Source organism: Apteryx rowi, unplaced genomic scaffold (genome assembly GCF_003343035.1).
Source record: "Apteryx rowi isolate R43461 unplaced genomic scaffold, aptRow1 scaffold_487, whole genome shotgun sequence".
Classification (NCBI taxonomy): Eukaryota; Metazoa; Chordata; class Aves; order Apterygiformes; family Apterygidae; genus Apteryx; species Apteryx rowi.
This window is the reverse complement of record NW_020450746.1, coordinates 115,884-139,205: the sequence shown is the minus strand read 5'-3', so window position 1 is coordinate 139,205 and position 23,322 is coordinate 115,884. Positions and strand designations below refer to the sequence as shown.

Sequence of the window (23,322 nt, the reverse complement as noted above, 5' to 3'; positions counted from 1 at the left end):
TTGCAGGATGAAGGCAGGTAAGCCTCTGCCTTTTTTCAAGAACTCATTTCATATGAATTAAACTTTGTGCAAGAGATTCTGATGACGGGTTATTAAATTCCTTTCAGGGAAATTACTGAAGTTATGTTTGGTCAGAACACTGCAGAACAAAAACATGACATTTATTCTTTCTGTCACCTGCTGTTCTTAGCAGTGCACAGGAACAAAACTCTGCCCAAGTACAGTTATCCAGTCTCTGGAAATCTTTATAGGATATCTCCGCACATTTGATTTCCACATAATTTAGATCCAAATTGTCAAGTTTCAGGTCAGATGAAACACTTTATATTTAGATTTAAGTGCTTTGCAGAAAGATGAATTTGTATGTATATATGAAGACACTGCAACAGTAAATAATAATTTATCTTCATTTGAACACAGGAAAAAAAGTCTCAAGAACAGACAACACAGAACAATTAATCAGTGCTATAAAAACAAAGTCTTCTGATTTTTTGCATGCTTTAAAAATAAATTTTAAAACTTACTAGGTCATGTGGGTAAAAGCGAACTGAGGTAGAACTCGATACATGAGAGTCCGTGTCACTATAAGAACAGGGGAAAGACTTCAGATTATAAAACTACATTTGATTTCAACAAGCCACTCTAATTTATTAGTGTCCTAAATCAATTTTGATTCCTTCCAAATTTCAGCTTAAAAATTTTTTTTCCCTTTCAATCACACATTTTAAGACACAGGTATCCTCTTGTTTTAAAACATTACACACAACCAAGCAAGGAAACAAATCTTGACATTGGGCTTGTATATTGCAGTAAGTTCTGAAGCTACAGTAAAGCAGGCAGCTTTTTACTCTTACCCTTGCTATAATTTTCTCAATGCATGATTTGACCAGCTAGAGATCCCTTAGTTGTTTAATGAGGATTATTGCAATGAAAATAATTCAGCTTAAAAAAAAAAGTTAGCTACTAATACATAGACATGCACCGTGTATCTCTGGAAGAGCGCTGTGTCTGCTGTCAGTTCTCAGACAGTTTGTTAGTTTTATACCATATTACCAAAGTCTCAAAACTGTAAAAAATGTTACATGCTTAACGCAAGTTCTTAATTTTAAGTTGCTCTTTAAAATTGAACTTTAAATACTCTTAAACCTTTGGTAAGAGGAGCAGAGTTACTTTGCAATTGCCATTTCTTAGAAATAAGGACAAATTTCTATTAGTAAAGTCCATATCTGGCCATTGATTTCTCCCCAGTTTTGGACGGCTTTTAGCTATATATGTTTTCCCTATATATCACACGACCAAGGCTTGTATCAAGTTTAAACAAGTTTCCTTCAGTTCCTTGTCTTGAGTTAAAAGCTGCCTTTGTTATCAGTTTTATTTTACTGAAATGCAAGTATTGTCTAGAAAAGCCAAGATCCGATTTGGATGTGCCCAGTTTGTTTCTTTCACTAGCATATGTAGCTTCATAACAGCAGCCATCCCCAAAGCCACTGCATCTGGAACAGGCGAGCAGTAGAGGCAGGCATCAGCAGCTTTGGGCAAGGAATACAGAACTTGACATCAAAGTTCAGTTCTACAAGAGGTACTTGCACACTTACACAGGAAGGACTCGAAAACAGAGTTTTTAAAATGCATTGCTCCATAAATCCAATAGCTATTCCACCAACATGGGGTGGGGGCTTAGTAGCATTCAGCCAGAGATAATAGCTTCAGAGCAGTTCTGTATAACGCAGTGGATTTTTGTGGGGAGGTTTTGGGTTGTTTTCCTTCTCCTGCCTCCTGTCCCTTCAAAGGGGGAAAGGGCATCTTTCCAAAAGCAGATGAACTTTCAAGTATATAGCTGGCTATTTCAACTGTAAGTCAAATTTTAACCTCAGGCATGTTAACTCTTGTTAACCCTGTATTGTTTCATGCCATCCAGGAACTTGAGAACAAACTTATCAGGTTTACACTCACTTCATAATTGGAAGTTAATTTGTAAAAAATAGTAATTATGATTAATAGCACCCTCCCTTCCCAAAACCCAAGTTAAATTCATTAAGACAGACTTCCTGTAAGCCAATCAGAAAYGCATTTGTCAAGTTTTCAATGTGGACATTTATTACTTACACTAATATTAGTCTACATTTTCCAAGATTTGCCTAGGTCGAGAAGATTATTTATCCACTTAATGTGATCTTCTAACAAAAATCAGTTAGGTTTTAAAAGTAAAAATACACAGATATTTTACACAAAAAAGTGGTTTTTGTAGTCCATACTAAATGACCTCTTAAAATTAAAATTAGAGTTTTTGTTGCAGTAAGACAAGAATCATCACTGTTGACTGGCCTTCACACACACCAGATGTTGGATGCTCTTCTTGCAGCTGGCTCAAAGTTCACAAGTGACATGTCGCAGCCCCCTGTCTCGTAGAGCGTAGAACTGAACTTACCTATTAAAGAAAATGTCAAAARCCAGGTCAAAATTCCATTACATTTCATCCCACTGGCACTAGTTTCTGTACATTAACTTACTAATGAGACCGATTTAAACATCTAAATTTATATCAGTGTCAGAATACAAAAACTTGATAACACATATGTTACCAGCAGAGTAAGAATTTAGCTACTCAGTTCTCTTTCATACCAGTTTACAGTATATACAGTAAATTGCAACACTAAATTAAACTTTACGAGTTCATATTGACAAAGATGCCATCATTAATGCAACAGAAGCACAACAGAAGTTTTTTTTTTTTTTTCCCCTTTAGAGAATAAGGAGGCGAATAACTTGCAATGACCAATTGCTTCACTGCTTTTTTCCCCCCCTGTAGAGCAATCAGTGAATCATTCTCTATAAGCTTTAGGAACCATGGCATTTAGCCATAGTAGAGATTTCTCAAGTGTCCAGTTTAAAAGTTTGTTTTGTTTTGTTTTTTTTAAAGGTACATATCTATTTGGAAAGAAATAAAGAGTCAAAGAAACCACCAGAGATGCTTCCTTAGTTTTACCTCTGGAGAAAGTTTAAAAAAAAAAAAAAGGCAGCGATTTAGCCTTCAAACCAGAAGAAAACACTTCAGTGTAAGAACAGAAAAGTGCAAAACCATTTGGAGTTATTGAAAATCCATTAACCAAAACTTCCTAAACTTGTTATTAAAAACTAATTTTGAATGAATAATATCAAGCCTATACATAAAAATAAAATTAAAAGTAGCCATAGATGAAAACCCAAGTGATAGGTTAACCTTACTCGCAATATTATGTTCTTACAGTGCCCTTCCCTCCACAATAGTCTGATTAGAGAGATAAGCATCGTCATTTCCCCTGAAGGCCAGGTTCAATACATTTCAGCTCAGAATACAGGAAGCAGGTTTTAAAGTTGGAATCTTTTTATGTGAAATGCCCTGCCAATTTCTGCATCTCTTCTAGCTCACAACCCGCCATGATGGAAAACATGACATGCTTATACAAAAACCCAACTTTGAAGCATCAAAAGCAAAAATTGCACACACTTCCCAGCTGCATGTCCTAGAATTCACTTTCTCCTGGTGCTGACAAGGGATAAGCTCTTCCCCTCTTTCCTTCATCTGTGAGAGCATAGTCTTTTCTCCCCTCCCCCCTCTTTTCTCTCCCTCTCCTTTCTCTGTCTCTAACTTCTCTTCAGTTCCTCAGGAAATTGAGTTCCCTCTAGAGGCATTTGAGAATGAGGAGATTACAAAATAGAACTGGATGGATAAAAACCAGTGAAACTAAGGAAAAAATACTAGTACCATGAAAATATCTTCATAAAAATTCCTACCTTCACTTGGGGGGTGGGGAGTGGGGGGAGCACTAAGACCAAGCAGATGCATACCACAGCTGTGCTAAGAAAGAAGAGACCATTCTGACAAGGCAGCTACATGGTTTAGGAGTCATGGACAGCATGCTTCAGAATTCAACAACATAACTAAATATTGAGGAAAGGCTGTTATATCTACTATAGATACTTGTAAGGAAACAAGTAGAAAATCCACTTGTTAGTATTATTTTTAGAATAGTTAAGCTCCTAATGAAGCCCTTTAGTTAAGTGTCCTTTGGTTAGTGTAGTAACAGTTGTTACTAAAGCAAAGTTTTAAATTTAAACTAGCACACTACTTAGTGATCTTTGTCACCATAACTGAATCTGAATTACAGTGATATATTTCTCAAGTGCATCAGTAAAAGAAAATTTCAACAACAAAAGCAAAGATATTGGGTAATATACTTCAAGTTTAGCGTGGACAAAATTATTTGTAGCTTATTAGGGGGGAAAAATCCTCTAAGTAACCAGTTCTTAAAAGAAAGAAATAAGTTTGGGATACTAAGTTCTTCATGCTTTTGTATAGATAAATTGAGATCCTGGCAATGCAACTTTGATTTTTAAATTATGGAAATGGTCACAGAAATTAGAGCRTACTACTTAGAAGAAATATCTTCTCATTCTCTTGGACTGAGATAATATATCAGACAAACATGTCTCAAAAGAAGTTTACTGAACGATAATGTCAACATCTCTGAGAAGGGCTTATAACTATTAAAAAAAAATCAGCATAACTTCACATTAGGAAATACCTGCACTTCCTGCATGCCCAACTCATGTAAGTCTATTACAAATTCCTGTATTTGCACTGCTGATATCAGTACTGCATGACTGTGGTGGGATAAAACATACCTGGTAAATAGAGATGTATTCAATGATTTCAACAAACAGATGAAACAATGTCAAATTACCTGCACATGAACTACAAAATCAGCTCAGGCTTTGCCATACTTGCATGCATCCCTCTAGTAAAATAAACTTTCTAATGAGAGTGAKCTCACTGACAAGAAAAATGTGGCTTTAAAATTCTAACTCAGGCAAGTTCTCAATAAAATACAGTTGCCCTTTTTTAAAATAAAAGGGCTCTCCAGAAGAGCTTGACGTCATCCAAAGTAGCAAAGGTTACTTACAGAACTAGTCTGTGTTGGAGAGGAAGTAACCATAGGGTGTAACTAGAGATTCTATGATTGAGCTCCAAAGCCCAATCAATTATTATTATTATTATTTTTTAAAGTCTGTGCAAGGTTATTGACAGCTTCCTCACAGCACTCTTGCACTCTAATGAAGGATCCCAATGCTCACAAGATTCAATATTTAGGGATCTACTTACAGACTTCTATGGTTATCCTGGTAGTCTTCTCTCCCTCCCATTCCTATTTCTCCCACAGCATTCTCTTTGAAATATTTGATAGCATCACACTGAATATGTGTGAGCAAGACCTTTTTTTTATTGTTTAAAGGACTATAGTTTTATCAGGCTGTAAATAAAAGGCAAACTGAAAGTTTATTTTTCAAATAAAGAAATACAGCCAGTAGTATGTTTGGCCACTAAAGAGAAATGCTTGTAACTTTTCACAAAGCAAGAGCTGTGAATTCTTAGCAAATTAAAGTCATCCAAACAATATTCTATTTAGACTCATTACCAAAATGACAAAACTAAGTCATTGATATTCAGGCACACGAATCCAGATTACAACCTCATCCTGACATGATGAGAGGAAAAGACAAATGCATGCACTTGTTTCAAAGAACAAAAATCTCATCACTGAGTCCAAAGACAGTGTAATGGTTCACCCACTGTATGAATTGGCCTTTTGCAGTTTTGGGAATCAATGAAAGCAACAGACTGATGAGCTTACACAGCTAAAACCTGGAAAAGATTTAAGTGACTTAGCATCCAACTAAAACGGAGTTTCTGATGTTTTCTTCAGCCAAGTTATTTTCAGCACATTTTCCAGTTTTCTGTTCAATAAAATCTTACTTTGTTTCAAACCTCTCATGGACTAGTTCTGTATGTTGCTAACAGTTGAAGGCTACAGCATCATTAGAATACATTCATCTACTTATTGCAGTACTTCTTTAAAACCTAGTCAGGACAACCAGTGAAGCCTTCAGAATTTGAAGAGTCTCCATGTGCAAGGAAATATTTTCAAAGATCAAAAAAATTTATCTTTAGCTGCAGTATTGAAACTTACATAGTTGTAGTTTGGACACTTCAAAGAGGTTTATTTTTTAAATTCCATGTGAAGAACAGCTTACCTCTTATGAAGAGTACCACAAACTACAACAGGGCTATTTTTCAATGGGGACAATCAGAAGCAAGTATTTATCTTCTACCTGTACCTTTGAAAATACTCCCCCATCCATCCTAAATAAGGTTACTCAATTTTAAAGAGACACTGATGAACTGATACTGAATCGTTTTAAATATATACACAGATAAATTATTTGATTAATATTTAGAGGCAGTATGGGAAGTTTTGATTTTCAACAGGAAAATCCAACAACCTTCATAAATAGAAGCAAGTAAATCAGAGATCACCACTTGTACATGGTACAACCAGACATGGCAGAGTAATTGTATTGCAAAGCTTCAAATTACTAGATATCTAATCACGTATACATTCTAACAATAAAGAAAAAAAAAAAAGAAAAAACCCACACATAGCTAGCTGAGGATAATAGGTTGTTATTTCATCCCAGTTTCAGAAACCAGGCATCTGTTCTAATAATTCAGTACTTGGATTCCAAACTACTTCACAAATTGTAATACCCACAAGGTATTCAAAGATTTGCCACAAGGATTCAAAAATTCTACTCATCATCTACACGCCCTGAGAATTAGATATTAGTGAGAATAAAAGGTTATCAGTGCTGCCAGACTATGTTCCAAAGACTAATTCAATTAAATCATGGCCTGTTGCCCCCCCAGCCCCTTCTCTGGATTCATATCATATTAATCCTGCCTCTAATACATCATGGCGTACAATCTGTCACTTTCCCTTTCTGTCCTGTGTTTCTCCCATCATTTTCTTCATTTACTGCTCCACATGAAGCTTCCTTTTCCACCCTTTCACATTCTTCCCCCCTCATCCCTCATGAAGCAAGCGCACAATTTATAGAGCTCTTTCTACTTCAGACCTGGAAGGCTGAAGATACTGCCTCAAAGCATCTCTTAGTGGCAGGACAATGCAATGCCCAGCAAGTCTTAAAGAAGAATACATGGTCATTACCAGATTACTGCTCTTGCCAGGAAGCTTCACTGCTTCTTTTACATATAACCAGGAAGTGTTAATAACTCAGTACCATCTAACTTGCAACCTCTACTCTGGGACTGCTTAAAATTTCGCCATGCTCTCCATTAATCCACTCTTTTCCCTTCCTGACTGGACTGAGTGTAGACTAGGTATAATCCAGTAAGGTTCACCCTTCATAAAATAAGCCACGAAAATCAAATTAATAGACAGGAACCTTCAAATCAAAAAATTATATATGTTTTCTTAAAAGCTGCAGCTTGACATCAACATATTAGTGGAAAACAGAAAAAATGTAGAAGCAGATATTGCACTTGTACACTAAAAAGAAATCCTAATATTTTTCACATACATTAACACATGCTCTGTTTATCTTCCAGAGGAACTGGAAAAAAATGCTAATAGGATCTCAATAAGGAGGATTAAAAAAAGAAAAAGAAAAAAAAAAAACACACACACACACCCCACACCTCATCCTTTTATCTACATTGCTTTAACAGCAGCATAAAAATTAAAATAAAAAACAAAAAGGGGTTTTTAACATAGTTTGGAACAACAGAGCAAAAACAATAGCCTGTAGACTTAAGGCAAATACAGCAGTAGTGTTATTTCAACCCTGATTTTCTTTCCTTATGACCGGAGCATCTCTATCCTCAGACACTCTCCCTTGTCAGGCCTGATGAACGGACTATGCATCCAAAAGCTTGCTCCGTTCTGCCAGCTGCATTAGCTGGTCTATCCTCTAACAAAAGAGGATATCTACCACACAAAACACACCTCTTCTTGAGAGCACATTTGTTCACACCACTGAATTTTGGGAAGCCTGCCAAACCAATTAGAAAATTTAATTTTCAAAAAAAAAAAAARGGGGGGGGCAATCTTGCTTATACTAGCTGCTTTCACTCAGGGAAGGTTTCTAAACAGATGTTTCAAGCTCCTATTGCCTCCCACTGGCAATGTACCACCCCACACTACTGTAAGCACAGTAAACACAAAGTTTCAGAAGAATTTAATTGCAAAAAGTTCTAAGACTCCATTGCACTGCTTTTCTAGTGACTGTTCAGACACCCTGAAAGAAATGCCAAATTTCTTAAAGAAGCCACTTTAATTTTGAGAAAGACACAGTACCATAAAGTTTTTAAGTTCAGGTTGTTAAAAAACAGATCGTGTATTATATTTTGAGTTGTATAAACCTTGATTGTATTATTTTGGGTAAGACGAACCATATTTCTCAGAAATAACAATGGTGGCTTTAAGCATAAAAAAACCCTTAACTTTAACCTTGGACAGATATAACAAGCATCCTTGAATTTCTCACAGGTTATATTACAATAATGCTTTCAAACAAGAAATACAAGGCTCCAAATTAAATAACTAACCCCCCCCCAGTACGTTCAAAACCCCAGTATACTTTCATTGTTCAGAGATGCATAATCCTAAATCTTGATCTTTCTATCTAGAAACTTCTAGATCCACAGAATCTAAAACAAAACAGTAAGTTGACTGGGTATTTTCCACGTGTGTAGTTAATTTTATAAAACATATCAGAAAGTGTCTGGGCTGTTTTCAATTTTTCTTATATTGCAACTAGAAGGTACAGTTTGGTTAACAAGTTATGATTATTTTCATATTTTAARGGGCACCACAGCCTGGGAATTCTTGAAATTTTCCTCACTGGCAGAGTAAGATTATATCCATTTATCTTTTAGTAGTGGATTAAAGTAAGGCATGTCAGAAGGGTTTTATCACTGTTCTGAGCTAACCTGTAGTTTTATATAACTCAAAATATGCAGCCAACAGCTGCCCAAAATAATATGTCACTAATAAGTGTCAGTTCTAAAGACAGCCATGTTAATATTTTAAGCAGGAATTCTACGTTAATGCCAAAAGTCATAAGCAATTCAGGCCATGTATGGATTACTGCAAACACCCCTGCCAGGAATTTTTCCATATCTACCCCTACTTTTCTGGGTCACATGAATCGGTCACTTATTACAACCATCTTAACTTCCCTCACCATAGTGATTTTATTGACTGCAGAGAAAAAGATGAGCTAATAAACAGTTATTTAATATAAAATGGAAGTACTATACAGAAAAAACAAGAACTACCATGGGGCACTAAATGAACTGAAGATATTTGATACAAGAAAGTCATGATTTTCTTCTGATCTCAAGTTACTAAATTAATTTGCACATTGAAACTATCTTCCTTCACATGACAATTTCTTTATTAAACAGCAGCTGAGCAAGAGTCATCAAAAAATAGAGGGGAAAAAAGGCAAGATTAAGAATTCTCCAAGGAACATAAGTGTCCCCCCCACAAAGAACCAGAAGTTCCCCAAAGCTGATATCAATCTCTGCCCAACTACCTGTGACAATGCAGATTAAGACAGGAACTTATGCATTACGCGTTATATTGTTCAAATCATGAAAGATGTTACAACTTCATTATTTGTATTTATGAATCTTTAAAATGTTTCCCCTTGTGCATTTGTTAGAGAAAGTGCATGGAAAAGTGATTGTGAAAGGCAGGGAACCAATGAGCAACACTGCCTTTGCAGAAATGCACCTATGAGATTCAGAAACGAAGCCAAGTTTAACTGATTTTCAGCGCATTATTACCCACACATCTGCCGCATTAAAACGTCCATGTCATGAAGGTTACATAAGGCCTGCATACCAAGTTCATCGTGCAAACTGCTACCGCCTGCAGCAGATGCAGCGGCATGTGAGGCTTCTAAGTGGACACTCCCATTTCTCACCAGCAAGGAGGCGCTAGCGCTGAGCCCAGCGGCCTGGCAGGGGGGGCGGGACTGCACTGTGGCCTGGGAGGAGGGCTGCTGGCCTGGCTGACCATCTTGAAGGCTACGAAAAAACACGGATTGGGGAGACGTTACCGGGAAGAAAAGAAAAATAGCTAGAAGTGAAGCAACACAAAACTTTTTTCTAAAGAGGTCAAAGTTAAAAGAAAGTATCGTATTAAGAAGCCATTCGTTAGGGTTATGATAACCCATGTACAACCGAGTGTTTAGTTTATCCAGTTACAACAGTAGCTTTAGAGATACAGCTCCTGTACTACTTTTGAAGATTATTTTTGTGTTTTAACTTCTCCCCAAGTCCCCCTCAAGCCTCTTCTACAAGCGTTAATTCGTGGGCACAAAAGCAAGCTACCGCCGATTCTTTTAACTGCAAACTGAGGTCCCACCTACATACAACAGCAGCTATTCCAGTGGTCTCACAGTCAGGGTCTTCTTTGCCTGCCAATGTATGGCTTGCTCAGCTGTTTAGTAGGTTGGGGGCTTTTACATCAGACTAACAGGACCATCATCCATCTTTCTTGTTATCAATCTGCACTCTAACTATAAAACGTCTTTAAGCTTAATTAGCAGCCATGCATTGTCACAGACCTGGTAGGTAACTGTAGTTAAGTCAATAGATCCAGAATTCTTTTCTGAGTGTATTTAAAACAAATTATTAATTGGCAATATTAGATTAAGTTGCTCATTAGCTCAACTTAAACTTTTATTTTGGTAGCATTGCAAAAACTTAATATCTCAGTATTCCTACCACAAAGAAATTCTATACACACATACCTGCACCAAAAAACAGTTTTTAAAATTCAACTTAAGCTTCAGAGAAGTTTACAGATTTACAGACATACAAGTAGACAATGGTTGAAAATACTGATTTTCCTCTTCACCTCCCTTCCACTCCAGAACTAATTTACTATGCTATTTAACAAAGTTAGCTAATGTTTTCATTAGAAATAGCTTGTTTAGTATTAACATGGCAAAGTCTCAGAATAAGTGGCATTTACACTTGTAGATCACATCTACCTAGTGAGATTAGTGGTTTTATTATCTTTCATTTAAAGAAATTACACATCGCACATTATTCAGGGGATATTTGATCAAATCAAAAAAACAATCTTGTTATACAAGATTAAAGGATTTCTATTTTGTGGGTTTATTATGAAAAATATCTTAGACCATTCCTTTGTGCTCTGTGATGAAGAACACAAACTGTAACACCTATTGCTTTTAACATTTCACTGAATACAGCATGATGCTGTTCTACAGTGTGCAAACGAGGAAACTAAACAAACAAGRTCTTACTAAGAGTTGGGGGAAGGGTTATCTGGTGTTTTACTTGCTTATAATAGAAGAGTTTCTAAAACATTTGCTTTTCAGTTCTTTTGTTAGAATACCACTGGGGAGAAAAAAAAMCCCATGAAAATAGGTACAAGAATAGGTGTTAAGAAAAGCTCATGCAAGATAAGCAGACATGCACACAGCTGATGAGGTAACAAAATTGCAAGCCATCATTACCATATTCTGATATATCTGAATCTGAATCAGTATTTTGCTGCTGTAGACAAGCTCAGTGAGCTGCATGGCAACAGAAGCCCTAAGGAAGCTCACAGATGCACCAGCCTTCCTTGTCTCCCTTAAGTATTATCAGCAACATAACAATGCTAAACAACACTGCTTTCCCTTAAAGGATAGCTAAATACCGCAAGGTAAATACAAGTTGTCCACAAGGTAAATACAAGTTGTCCGTTCAGTAGTTATCCATACCTCTCACAATGGGGGGGGGGGGATAAAGGCAGAACATTGTTATTAGAAGACTGCATGGATACACAGACAGTTATTCTCTGCCTAATTACAAATTTCTAAAAATAAAATTCTACTTGAGACAGTCCACTCAGTTCTCATATCAGACACACATGCATACATCATTAAGTACAAGGGATGCTGAAGCATATTTATGTTTGAAGTGCCCAGAACACTGTTGATACTTAAGCAGGATGAAAGCAGGGTGGCATTTTTTTTGTTAAAGTACACTTGTGTCTAGTTTAGTGTCAAAACCAGCAGAATTTACTAGACCAGGTTTTTACTTTAAAACATCTTTCATTGCCAAGCAAATAGGTATACAATACCATCATATCTTTTACTAAAGATTTCATAGAAGGGAAAAGTATTTGTAATGGTGGATAGAAAAATTCAGGTGGAAATCAACAGGCCTTAAGGGGCTATCCCGATTATATCCAATTTTAATGGCAGAGTTAAGAAATTAGGAGATTGAATTTTTGTGGCAAGGATAAGAAAGAAGTAATATCAGGTCTAATAAAGATCAGTAAATCTAACAGTGTTAGAAGTTTAACATCTGAAGTCATATGAATTAGCAATATTAGGAACAAGACTGAGGCAGTTCACGCTAGCATATACCAGAAATGCCTGTATATTTGCAGTGATAGTCATCTAATAAAATCCTTTCAAAATAGCTAAGAATTCCTGTACTACTTCACATTTCTTCCTTATGCACTTCATACCTTACTTCATACTTTACTGATACTGAAGGGTTTCTTCTTCTAGCAGCACACAAAAACCCATTAAAATTAAGTCACCCATATAATGCAAACTTTTTTTTCAGAATACTCATTTACAAATCTGAACAAAAACAGATTTTCAAACACATTTCACTCTGCAATTCAAATAGGATTTGTCAAATCTGAAAGAATTTTTGCATTTGTTTGGGAACTTGACACAGACTAAGATAAGGGAACTCCACACCAAGGGACGGTCATTCAGCATCACAATGCTGAGTCAAACAATGCTTTGAGCAAAGTAACCTCCGTCAGTGATTCTGGGTGTATGTCTAAGTATTTATGATAATACGCATCTCTTCCAGATAGCTGGTCAAAGTATTAAGCTTTGTTTTTATTTAGAAAGGAACAAATTCAGATAATGGGAAGATGCACAAAGATGATGTCTGGCCGGAACATTTACTTCCTTTTTTCATGCTCAGATATCTTGTCTGAATAAGAAGTTACTTCTACCAAATTCAGCTTTCTCATGCTCTCACAGTGAAGTCCAATTTAGACCTGGGGAACCTTAATGACTGCACTAGCATGTGMAAAGGGGGCAGGGGTCAATCTTAGTTTAAACCAGAGTCCTTCATTTGCCTCACTTTCTACTTGTCTAGGAGAAAGAAAACTCATTACTTTCTCTCCAATTAGTTTGTACAACCTCTTATACACCAAGAGACAAAACTGCACCACCATCCTAAGAGAGYGAGAGACAGAGTGAGCAGAACAAGTGATGCAAGAGAATGCAAAAATTATTGCAACATCCCTTACTAYGAAGTAATTCACTAACTTAAAATGTTTAAGCAAGATCAGAAGTTTAAAAAAAGATTTATCTGAATTGATTAATTACTACCACATACTGCACTAACCAATAAAAACACATCTTACTAATTTCAGTCCATGATGTGGCCAAAGCCAATCCTTGATCTGTTAGATCTTAGGTACCATTCTTGCAATCCTCCTGCCCAAGGACAATGTAGAAATTCAGTCCCTGATTATTTCGGTGGTGCCACAAAGATGACAAAACTCCTCCCCATCCTCTATTTTTGTATTTCGAAGTATTTTGTTTTGTTACAGCAGGATTCCTGAATTTATTTGCTCATATTTCTATAGCTTTTTCCAGTTTAAAAATAGGCAAAAATATTACTGAAAAGCAAAACCAGAATGCTCCTGTTGTTAAAAGTTAGCTTAGCATATGGCAGATGATGGTTAAGAATATACGATGTATACTCTTATTTCTGCATATTTGTCATGTAACCGGAGGAAGAGTTAGTTGGATATGGATGTGGGAGTGCTCCTTTGACTAAGGGCAATATTCTGCTTGCCACATTCTCCAATGCTGTAGGCAACCATGGGATTGAAATTAAGAAAAAAATTTTTTTTTTTTTTTTTTACATTACCATGGTTGCTGCCTCTACTGCTCAGGCTGACAGACTGAACACAGAGTGCTGCTGTCTGCAACATATCACTAGGCTCAATATTGTTACCAAGTGAGCAAGTGAAGCTTAAGGAGCCCTGGGATACATGCGTATAGTATATACTGCTGAGGCATGCAGAGTGCTACACGATTAGATTTAATATTGAGCAATATTGTGGTTTTATAACAAGAACATCACTATATTAGTTCGTTATTTCTTTTCTGCTGGAAATAGTTGCAGGCTGTTTATACAATGCTTTACTTGCATTTTAGATTTGGAGCTTTCCAGGTATGATATAGCTCATTATAATGGTATGCCATTTTGTTATAATGCTCATCTCTCACCATCTACAGAGTTGCAAAGTGATTGTGTTACTATCCCTAATGCTTACTTTCCTAGGGGAAAGAGAAGAACAAAATGAGGAGTAACGAACAACAGTATTTTCTTGGGACCTTCTCCTCGCTTGAAAGCAAGAACTTCTAAAGTATTTGTTAAAACTGAGAAAACACAGAGTCTAAGTTTGTTAGCATTAGTTCATTTTGTTATCAATCTGAAACCAACTGTAACATGTTAGAGACTGGCTATCCTGTTCATTTTTAAAATAGTGCCACATATACATGCACAATTCAACAAGCCCACAGTGACATGCAGTGACAGCTCAAGGAAGTTATGGTGGGAAGGGAAGAAAAAAGTGCTTTTCTGGCAACACTGGTGGGTGTGGGGAGAAGTGGTCTGCTGCATGCATGCTAAATATGGTGGAACATTTAGATACCCTACCTGAGGGGTGATCCGATGAGCAATGTAGGAGGGGTAGGGTTACTCCCTGCATTGTGCCGGCGTCGTACTGCCTGACGCCTAAATGTGCTGCGTTCACGGCGAAATGTGACAGTCTCCTCGCTGGCTTGTGCTGCTGCATCAAGACAGACTTCAGGTCAAATAAGAACCCATCCTAGTTATGTACACAGTAACTTAAGACTCCTTTCTTCCCCCTGTCCCTCCCCAAGTTAATGAACTTGACTTGCAACAAGAAAGTAGCTTATGCACTGACTACTCAAGTAACCTGCCTCAGACAGGATTACAGAGAATAATTATGAGTAAAGATGTAGATTTTGCTTTGAATATACAGCCTACTTTGTTCTTCCCAGATCCAAAAAGCCAAGTTGCAAAAAAGAGTTAGATATCCCCAAACTCTTCCTTTTACACTGGGCAGGAAGAGACAGACTGATCTCTCCATCTCTCTCATTTAACAGATAAAGGAAAAACTCAGAGGACAACCTAGTAAGGCCGTTTGCCACTCCTCACCATAAAAATCTGCTCTCAGTTTTACAATTCTGCCAAAGTGGTAGGGTTGAAGCTTATTACAATCACATCTCTTCAGGGGACAAATTTGACAAAAATGACATTGGTGCTGAATAGGGYACTCATTTTTATACTAGCGACACTATGATTTGGAGCAGGAGATTGAGATTAAGCCTGATAATCAATTTTTTTTAAGGCTTGTCTCTTATTATTTCAACCCCTCCCCCCCCAAAGAAAAAAAATACAGCAGGTTGTGTCCATTTGTAAAGTGACACTGTAAAAATCAGCTTGTATATACTCAGGGGAGTCACCTTAGACTTTTTACAGTCAAATTCCCCCTGTGCTCCCCGCCTGAGTCTAAACAGGACCTTCTCTGCAACTTCAGAGCTGGACTGCTTCATGGTGTGCCTATATGCCCAAAGAACCTTCCTCTGAGCCAAGGAAGCTACTCTCCAATTCCCAAGCAGARCACTAGAGAGCTCAAATGGATGGGTCACAAAGAGAAGGAAAACAGGTCTTGGCAGGCAACTGGAGAAGGAGGAGGGGAAAAAAAAGTTTCACACGAAGCCAGTGCAAGAATAGGAACAAAATCTTTGGGGGGGGGGGCGGAGGGGGAGGGGTTGGAAATCACAGCTTGGTAGACAGGAAGCCTATTACTAGAGTTAGAAAAATAAGGACTGTGTCAAGCCAAAATGGAGAGAGAAAACACTGAGGGAACAAAACTTTTTATGGAGGGGCAAAAGGATCACAGTCAGAATAGTCCATGTTGACTTAAGCACGTTTCCCAAGTTACAAAACTTCTGTCAGTTAAACTTGCAAACATTACTAGCAAAGAACGTCACCTGGCTCTAACACTAGTCTATAAGGAATGACAACCTACTACTGCATGACTCCCACAGCACAAGCAATAAAGACCGCATGGACAAGCTAGAGTCTCATTCTACCCATAGGTTATCAAGTGAATATTGTATAATGAAACTTCAATCTGTCATTTTCTTTGAAATCTAGGAAGCTACATGAAAAGATAACATTAGGACCAATATAAAGGTTACAAGCATTTCATTAGCAAAATGTCAAAGTTTATATTAGACATCCTTAATTCAGTCCCATAGGTTTCAAGGAAAGTATACAAAAGGATTGCCCACTTTCTCCCTCGTCCCTCCACAACTGTTGCTTCATTCTACACATGAAGAGAACTTCTTTTCAGTATATTTCAGCAAGAATTCAATTTATTAYTCTTGCGGTTCAATATATAGCTTTAAGCTTTATTTTAATATACAACCTATTCAAGTCATCCTCTAAAGCAAGAATTCTTAATTTCTTCAAGGATTTTTCCTATAGCTGTTATATTTGAAGTACTGAGAAAGTGAAGCACATTAAACAAGGTAGCATGAATYCTGACTTTTTTCTGGTGGATCAAATTAACTCACAAGAGATTAAAGTCACACACTAACTTTAGAAGCCAATTTGCAATGCTTAATTTTTCCAGTGTATATATCAGCACATAAAAATTGATAACACAGCTTCCACTGACTTCAGATGCAGTAGGAAGTCCATGCACAGTCAGGCCATAGTTGAGCACCACAAAAAGAACAGAATGACTGAGCTTAACTGAAATGTGAGCATCTTAATTACCATTGCATAGCAACTATTTAGCAAAGGCAGCRTTCAAATGCAAACCTTCGAGGTAACATACTTAACAGGAAAAACATCTTTTTTTTTTTTGATGTCCCCTTTATTCATTAAACCTGTCACTTTCTGCAACAAGTGAAGCCCAGATTCTAGAAATACTAGAGGCCCTTCCTACACAGCTCAGATCTATGACTAAAGGAAGTCTGCTTCAAGCACTGTCTGAGGCAGTGCCCTGAGGGGAAAGTGAGATTTAAGTATGTTTGAAAAATTCTTTTTTTCCAGAAAAAGAAAAATATTTCAAATCAAAATTCATATGCACTTAGGGACTGAATTCAAGCTACACAGGGAAAAGATTCTGGCATTTCCTAGCTTTTTATTATTCAACTTTAACCTAATAAAAAGAGGTTTTTTGGTATAGTTCTCCACATAATCTGCGGGGCAGGGGGTGTGTGGGTGCGGGTTGTGGGTGATTTAAAGCTTTTGTTCAATACACATCTTCTACATGCTTTCCTCCTAAATGCAGATGGTGACATTCAGGACCACTAAGTAAGTCTATTTGTTCTTCTGAAAAGACCACAAAACTTCTCAGCTCCAATAGCTCTAAGTCTGCAAACATTATGCAACCCCTCAAGAAGCTACACGCCGAAACCATGATTGAGAAAGTCAAAAAAAAGCCAGCTGAGCAGAAAGGATTATGGTTTGTTTGAAAGACCACATATATGTAAGTGTGGAAAGCCACCAAACTGAGGGTTTAAAAAAAACAAAAACAAAAGCAAAACAAAAAAACAAATAGGAAAAAAAAGAAATCCAAACAACCTACTCATTCCTTCTAAAGGACACACAAATTTAAAAAAAATTATGCCAGTATGGAAACCCAAGCGACTTTAAAGGTAYAATTTGTGTTTCTATATGTCTTTAATGAGAAGGATTTAACAATAACTCCTCAGCAGTACACCTACTCTTTATGACATGAAAGGCTCACCCTGCTTAGCTACTCTTTGATTCACCAGTAGGATACAAGGCAAAGCTCCTAAAACAACCTTTATCATGCTCTAAAAGCAATTTAACCATGAAGGAAATAGCTTTTACAAACAAAAGTTTCTTTTAATATTTACCAAATAAGATAAAGCTTGGTGTTTAAAAAAAAAAAAAGTTAAACAAAAGTATCTCAGTAGGATATATATTTTTTAAAATAAATCTCTAGACTTGGTATGATTCACACTTATCCGATGCTGCTGTTTACAACCATTTACTCTAGATTCCAGAAAGGGAAGATCCAACACCTGTACTCATGTACAAAATTTAAATCCAATAGGGACAAAAAAACCCATAAGTTGTACCTTGACAGTTCCTGCTTGCTTTTTAAAATAAACCAGCTAAGCAAGGTAAGCCTTTCATGTCATAAAGCGATGTTGCTGTTCTTTGTGTTCCGATTTTTCTGTTCTATTCTGATTTATGTTTAAATACTACATTTCACTAGTACTAAGAGATTTAAGTATGAATTACTTTTGCACTTTAAATTTTCATATGTACTTGAGATCCCTATATTATCTGTTCTAGAGGGAAAAAAAAAATCAGGATTTGAAGTTCACAAAGCACAAACTAGAAATACAAACCTCCTTCTCAGAGRTCAATATAATAAAAGAGGTAGAGGCCTAATGACAACTTTGTGACAAACTTAACCCTCAGGCACCCATTCCAACCATTAGAAGGAAAAATAAAGGGTAGGAGGCTTGCAACACAATATAGTCCACTGAAACCACCTGGGAATTCYCTCACCCAGAATCTTCAGCCATGGAACTCTATCACTGTTCGCAGAGGAAAGGCTCTCAGCTCCCTCCCCAAACTCTTATAAAGACAAAAAAAGAAAAAAAAAGTGACAAAGTGGGAGAATGTAGACTTATTCCATTTAACTCTCTACTACTTCTTCCCCTTTAAACTTAACCATATTTTATTCCTGCCTTCTCCAGAAACAGTTCCATTGCTGCTTTCCCCCCACACCCCTTCCCCCTCATTAAAAGAAGGTCCAAAGCTATGACTGTGTCCGTACTCAGGTTTTATCCACAGATGAAATTGAACAAGTAATAACTTAAATTTCCATACTAGTTACTACGGCTTGGAGTGCACACAGCTACCAATTTAATTAAACTAATTCTTGAGGAAATTTATCACATCTATGAAACTAAGTTACTCTAGGTAACATATCCCAACCAAAAATTTAAACTACCATATCAGAAGAAAAAAAAGACTGTTCCAAATTTTGTACTGGTTAATGCAACTATGCATATGGACATGGATTAGTTAAAATCCATATTTTTTTATTTCATTATATTTCTGGTTGGAAGAAGGCCAAACTAGCACTCAGAAGGTTGTGAGGATATCATTTCATCATCATGCATTTGTGATGCTACTTTCCCAATAAAAGGACTAAAACTTATCCCAGAGAAAGTTCTATAACAGTTGCAATTCACATCCCTCTATCAGAGAGCTGGAAATACCTGAACACAGTTCGAACTCTCATGCCTGTGGGCTATTCCTTTCTGAAACTTTTTTTCTTTATCACATACACAAGTGTTTTTGATGAAAACCTCTACAGTTCCTTGAAGTCTGAGACAGACCTGAAGACTTACTAAGTCATACACTGCAATATATAATACAACTAGCTTTAAGAAATATAAAATACAAATATTTTCTTTCACAGAGGTACAGTCACACTTCTTAATAGCCAAAACAGACATTTACAATGGCATCACACAGTTACGTATCATTGTTTTCACCACAAACTTGAAAATTGAAATTGAAGAAGTATGAGATGAAAAAGCGATTTTCTAAGTTGTACTGCATTAACAGGGCCCATTAATTTTTGCTAAGCAAAACATGCCAAACCCAATGCCTCAGATTAATTCTGAAATACGGAGAAATTCTTCCCAAGTTAGAAAATTCCTGTGAAGATCCGGTATGGAGGTAAGAAAGATGCAGTATTAATGTGAAAAGCCAGAAATCTAAGGACAAAAAATTGCAGACTTTTACCAAAAAAAACAAAACAAAACAACCAAAACAGACACACACACACACACCACACACAATGAGAGCACAATACCGCCCCTGCCACACYACACTCTCACTCTTCTCAGGAAAGAAGAGTCACATTACTTGAAGTCTAGGTCGTTTTGAACATTATTCAGATTAAACATAGTTAAACTTCTGCATGAAACCTGAATGAATGACCTTTGGATACTCTATTTCTCTATCAAATGGGAATTCTTATCTAACTTTTTTCAACTACTTGTAAGGACCAGTCCCACAAATTCTCAGCAAGATCTGAAACAAATGGCATATGGCTTGCGCATTCACAGAAGCAATGAAATCTGTCTTCTAACACTGAACACATTTTTGCCAAACCAAATAACTGAAATTTCACACTTCTTGATCAAGCACCTACATCTGGTCTCCTTTGGGCTGGAAATCTGAGAGAACCCATACTTTCTTCAGCAGTGATGGAAATGTGTAAAAATAAAACGTTCAGTGACTGTCAGAATTAATGAAGCTTAGTTTCCTATACACATGCATTTATTGGTTAACAACCCTCTTCTCATGGTTGAGGCATTTGTAAGTTTATCATCTGTGTGGATTCTTGCATGCTTTAAAACTCTATTTTAAAAAGCATACTTGTAAGATGTTCCATTTAAGCTGCGGCAGAAACTTTTTGAGTAGAAAGAAACAAACAATTCAGTCCATACCTTCAATATACCGTTATTAGTACACCATGAATTATACATCAGTATATGACCTACAATTGTAGATTTCTTATTCTTCCCCGATCAGAAAAAAAGCATTGGCTTATAGCAATAACTTGTGTACATTTAATAAACATACCTAGCAACAATTTCTGAAGAAAGCTAAAAATAGAGAGATGGGGGCAAAGGGGAAAACACTGAAAAGCTGAGAGACATCTCCTTAAGATACAAACTTCTGCTGGAAAACAGGGCAGAGGAAAACAGTACACAGTTTAGAAAGGAAAGCTAGTCACACAGAAGAAAATTAGAAGAGAAACAAGGGGAGTAAAGCYCAAGACTCCACTGCTGTGGTTGAAGCATGAAAAAACAAGTTTAAGAAGAGACTGGAGAAATATTTACAGTTACATCAAGCCACAGTTGCTACAACAATCCATGAAAGAAAAACATTTTCAAGCAGGGAATAGCGATGACCATGAAACCATCTGTTTTKAATACCAAATCAAACGTTTTTATATGCTAGCTTGAAGTCTGATAGACAAATTTCTGTATTAATACCAAAGAGAATTATGAACCTCGGTTATTCTACTTTAGTTTTTCAGTTGCATTATTTCACTATTAGAAACAGCAAGTGTTACATATATTTCTTTGTTACAGCCTTCTGGACTGTAACATTGACAGATTTTACAGTCAAAGACTTAAAATGATCACCTAGTCTGCCCAGTGCAGTCCCTACATCCAGGAATCACTTTATCCAGGAATGTAGATATCAATAGCCAGTAATATATTCATGCAGCAGACTATGTTCATACCTTACGTTAATCTTAATGAAATGTTTCACTCTGATTTTGTACTTTGATTCATTCATCTTAAGGGGGAAAAAAAGTCTGTAAATCTTTAGAACATAAGGCCTTTCCATCATAAAAGGTGTTCAGTATCATACATAGAAAATAATGTTTGTTTTGATTGGGCTGAACTACATCAAGTGTTAATTGTTAGACAACTTCTGTACATCCTGCAATTGCATCCCACAGCTACATTTGGCAGCAATGTTCAACACTTCCARTATAGCACAGGGAGCTCTCAGGAACTATTCTTGGCTGCACACATAACAATAAACCCAGGTACATCTGCAAAGAGGCATGAAAGAAGTGACTTTAAATTAACTGTAGACGCAGCTTGGTTTATACCAAGTGTCAAAAATTCTTACGCAACTCACTTGAGATGAATAATCTAGAAGTTTATCAACAATATATGCTCTTTGTCAATGAAGTTCAAGTGTTCTTTCCAAATCAAATTAAACAAACAAACCCACCCAAAAAAACAAACACATACACTTGCAAGAAAAGTTGCACAAACACTGCCAGCCTAAGACATATCTCACTTTCTCAGTGATTCAAGGCATTTTAAAAGAACTGCTTCTTTGGGGAACTTGAGAGTACATGACTTCAGTCAAATTTTATAAATGACATCCCCAGAAAAACAAACAAACAAACAACAACAGATAAAGTGTTTTTCACTTAATTTTCAACTTCCCCTTAGCAAATGCAGTAATGTGGCATGCATTTTTCATCTAGTATCCTGAATTTCTATCATAGTCCATAGTTCATACATAGCCCTGCAGGATTTTAGGCAGAATATCTATTATTCTTTGCTTGGTACTCTAAAGGAGTATGTTTCTATCAAGTAAAAGGAATTCTCTTACAAATACTACTCAGGGCTTTTGGCAAGCAACTACACACATTCTTGACTCTCAACATTCACTGCTCTGAGCTGGACAAAACCTGGCATCTACTTTTTTTTTTTTTTTTAAATCAGTTCCTACAGATCTCACTACAGTTTCCTTATGGAACCACAAAACATCAGGAAAGATGACAATTATTTTGATCATAAGCCATGTAATGAAAATCCTTTTACAAAAAGCAGCAATAAGCAGGACAGAGTTCTCACACAGAATGCTATACTTAAACTGCATTTTGCTTTATTAGATAGTGATTAATGATTTATTAGATACAAGAGTCATTCTAAGTGTTATTTCAGTGTGAAATTCCAAAACTGCAGGCTGCAGAATTCCACTTCTGCCTTATACATTACTCCCAACATTGTTTACATCTTTAAGGATTGAATGGCTACATCTCAGCTCTACTAAGATAACAAAAGATCCAAAATCAAAGAGGTGTATCTGTAAACTCGGCCTTTACTTCATTACACAAAGCAGCAGTGCCACAAGAACATTAAGCTTCCAAAGTAAAATATTGGGAAGGGTTAAAATTCAAATTTCTATTTCAGTCTTGAGTCAAACACTGCGTACCTTTTGGCACACTGCTGGTTGACATCTTGAATCAAGACTTTACAGAACCAGGAGTGAAATACAGTTTTTAGGTTCCAAAAAAGAACCTCAAATGCAAAACAGTCCTTTCTACTGGCTAATCTGCTTAATTCGATCCAGTTATGGCAGCGGTTTCGAGCATGTGAATAGAGACAGCTGGCATACACACAACTAAATTACATTAAAATTGCACATTTTATGGTTTCTACCATTTCTAAATTCAGAGTTTGACTTGATGTGCAAAACAGATTTAGCAGTTTGAGTGTGGATAATCAGATTCCCAAAGAACAGATCAGAAACCCCATCTTGTGGAACTGTATTAATTCCACACACAGAAAACACGTGAACCTAAAGCCACCAGAAGCATGGAAGAGCTCTACAACACAGGCAAAATAAGTAACCATCACAAACTGCTGAGACTATGTAACATATGCTTAGTAGGAAAAAAGTGATATATTGGTAACAGCTGACAT

At 36.6% G+C, this 23,322-nt stretch overlaps 1 protein-coding gene across 8 annotated transcripts in view; it reads right to left on the bottom strand.

Annotated features, from left to right (window-relative positions):
• The window catches only part of PCNX1 (pecanex 1), a 92,323-nt gene that overhangs the window by 42,877 nt on the left and 26,124 nt on the right, over positions 1–23,322 (bottom strand). For 6 of the 8 annotated variants that reach the window (XR_003255648.1, XR_003255651.1, XR_003255649.1 and 3 more), the window contains 2 exons: positions 2,338–2,428; positions 525–582 (listed from right to left, as the gene is read on the bottom strand). Coding sequence is in view for 3 of the 8 variants with exons in the window: in XM_026078750.1 (XP_025934535.1) it covers positions 525–582; positions 2,338–2,428 (149 nt within the window). In the remaining 5 variants the exon portion in view is untranslated. Of the gene's footprint in view, positions 1–524; positions 583–2,337; positions 2,429–9,749; positions 9,935–14,632; positions 14,766–23,322 lie in introns of all 8 variants that reach the window. The other 2 variants (XM_026078749.1, XM_026078747.1) reach the window with 1 other exon arrangement.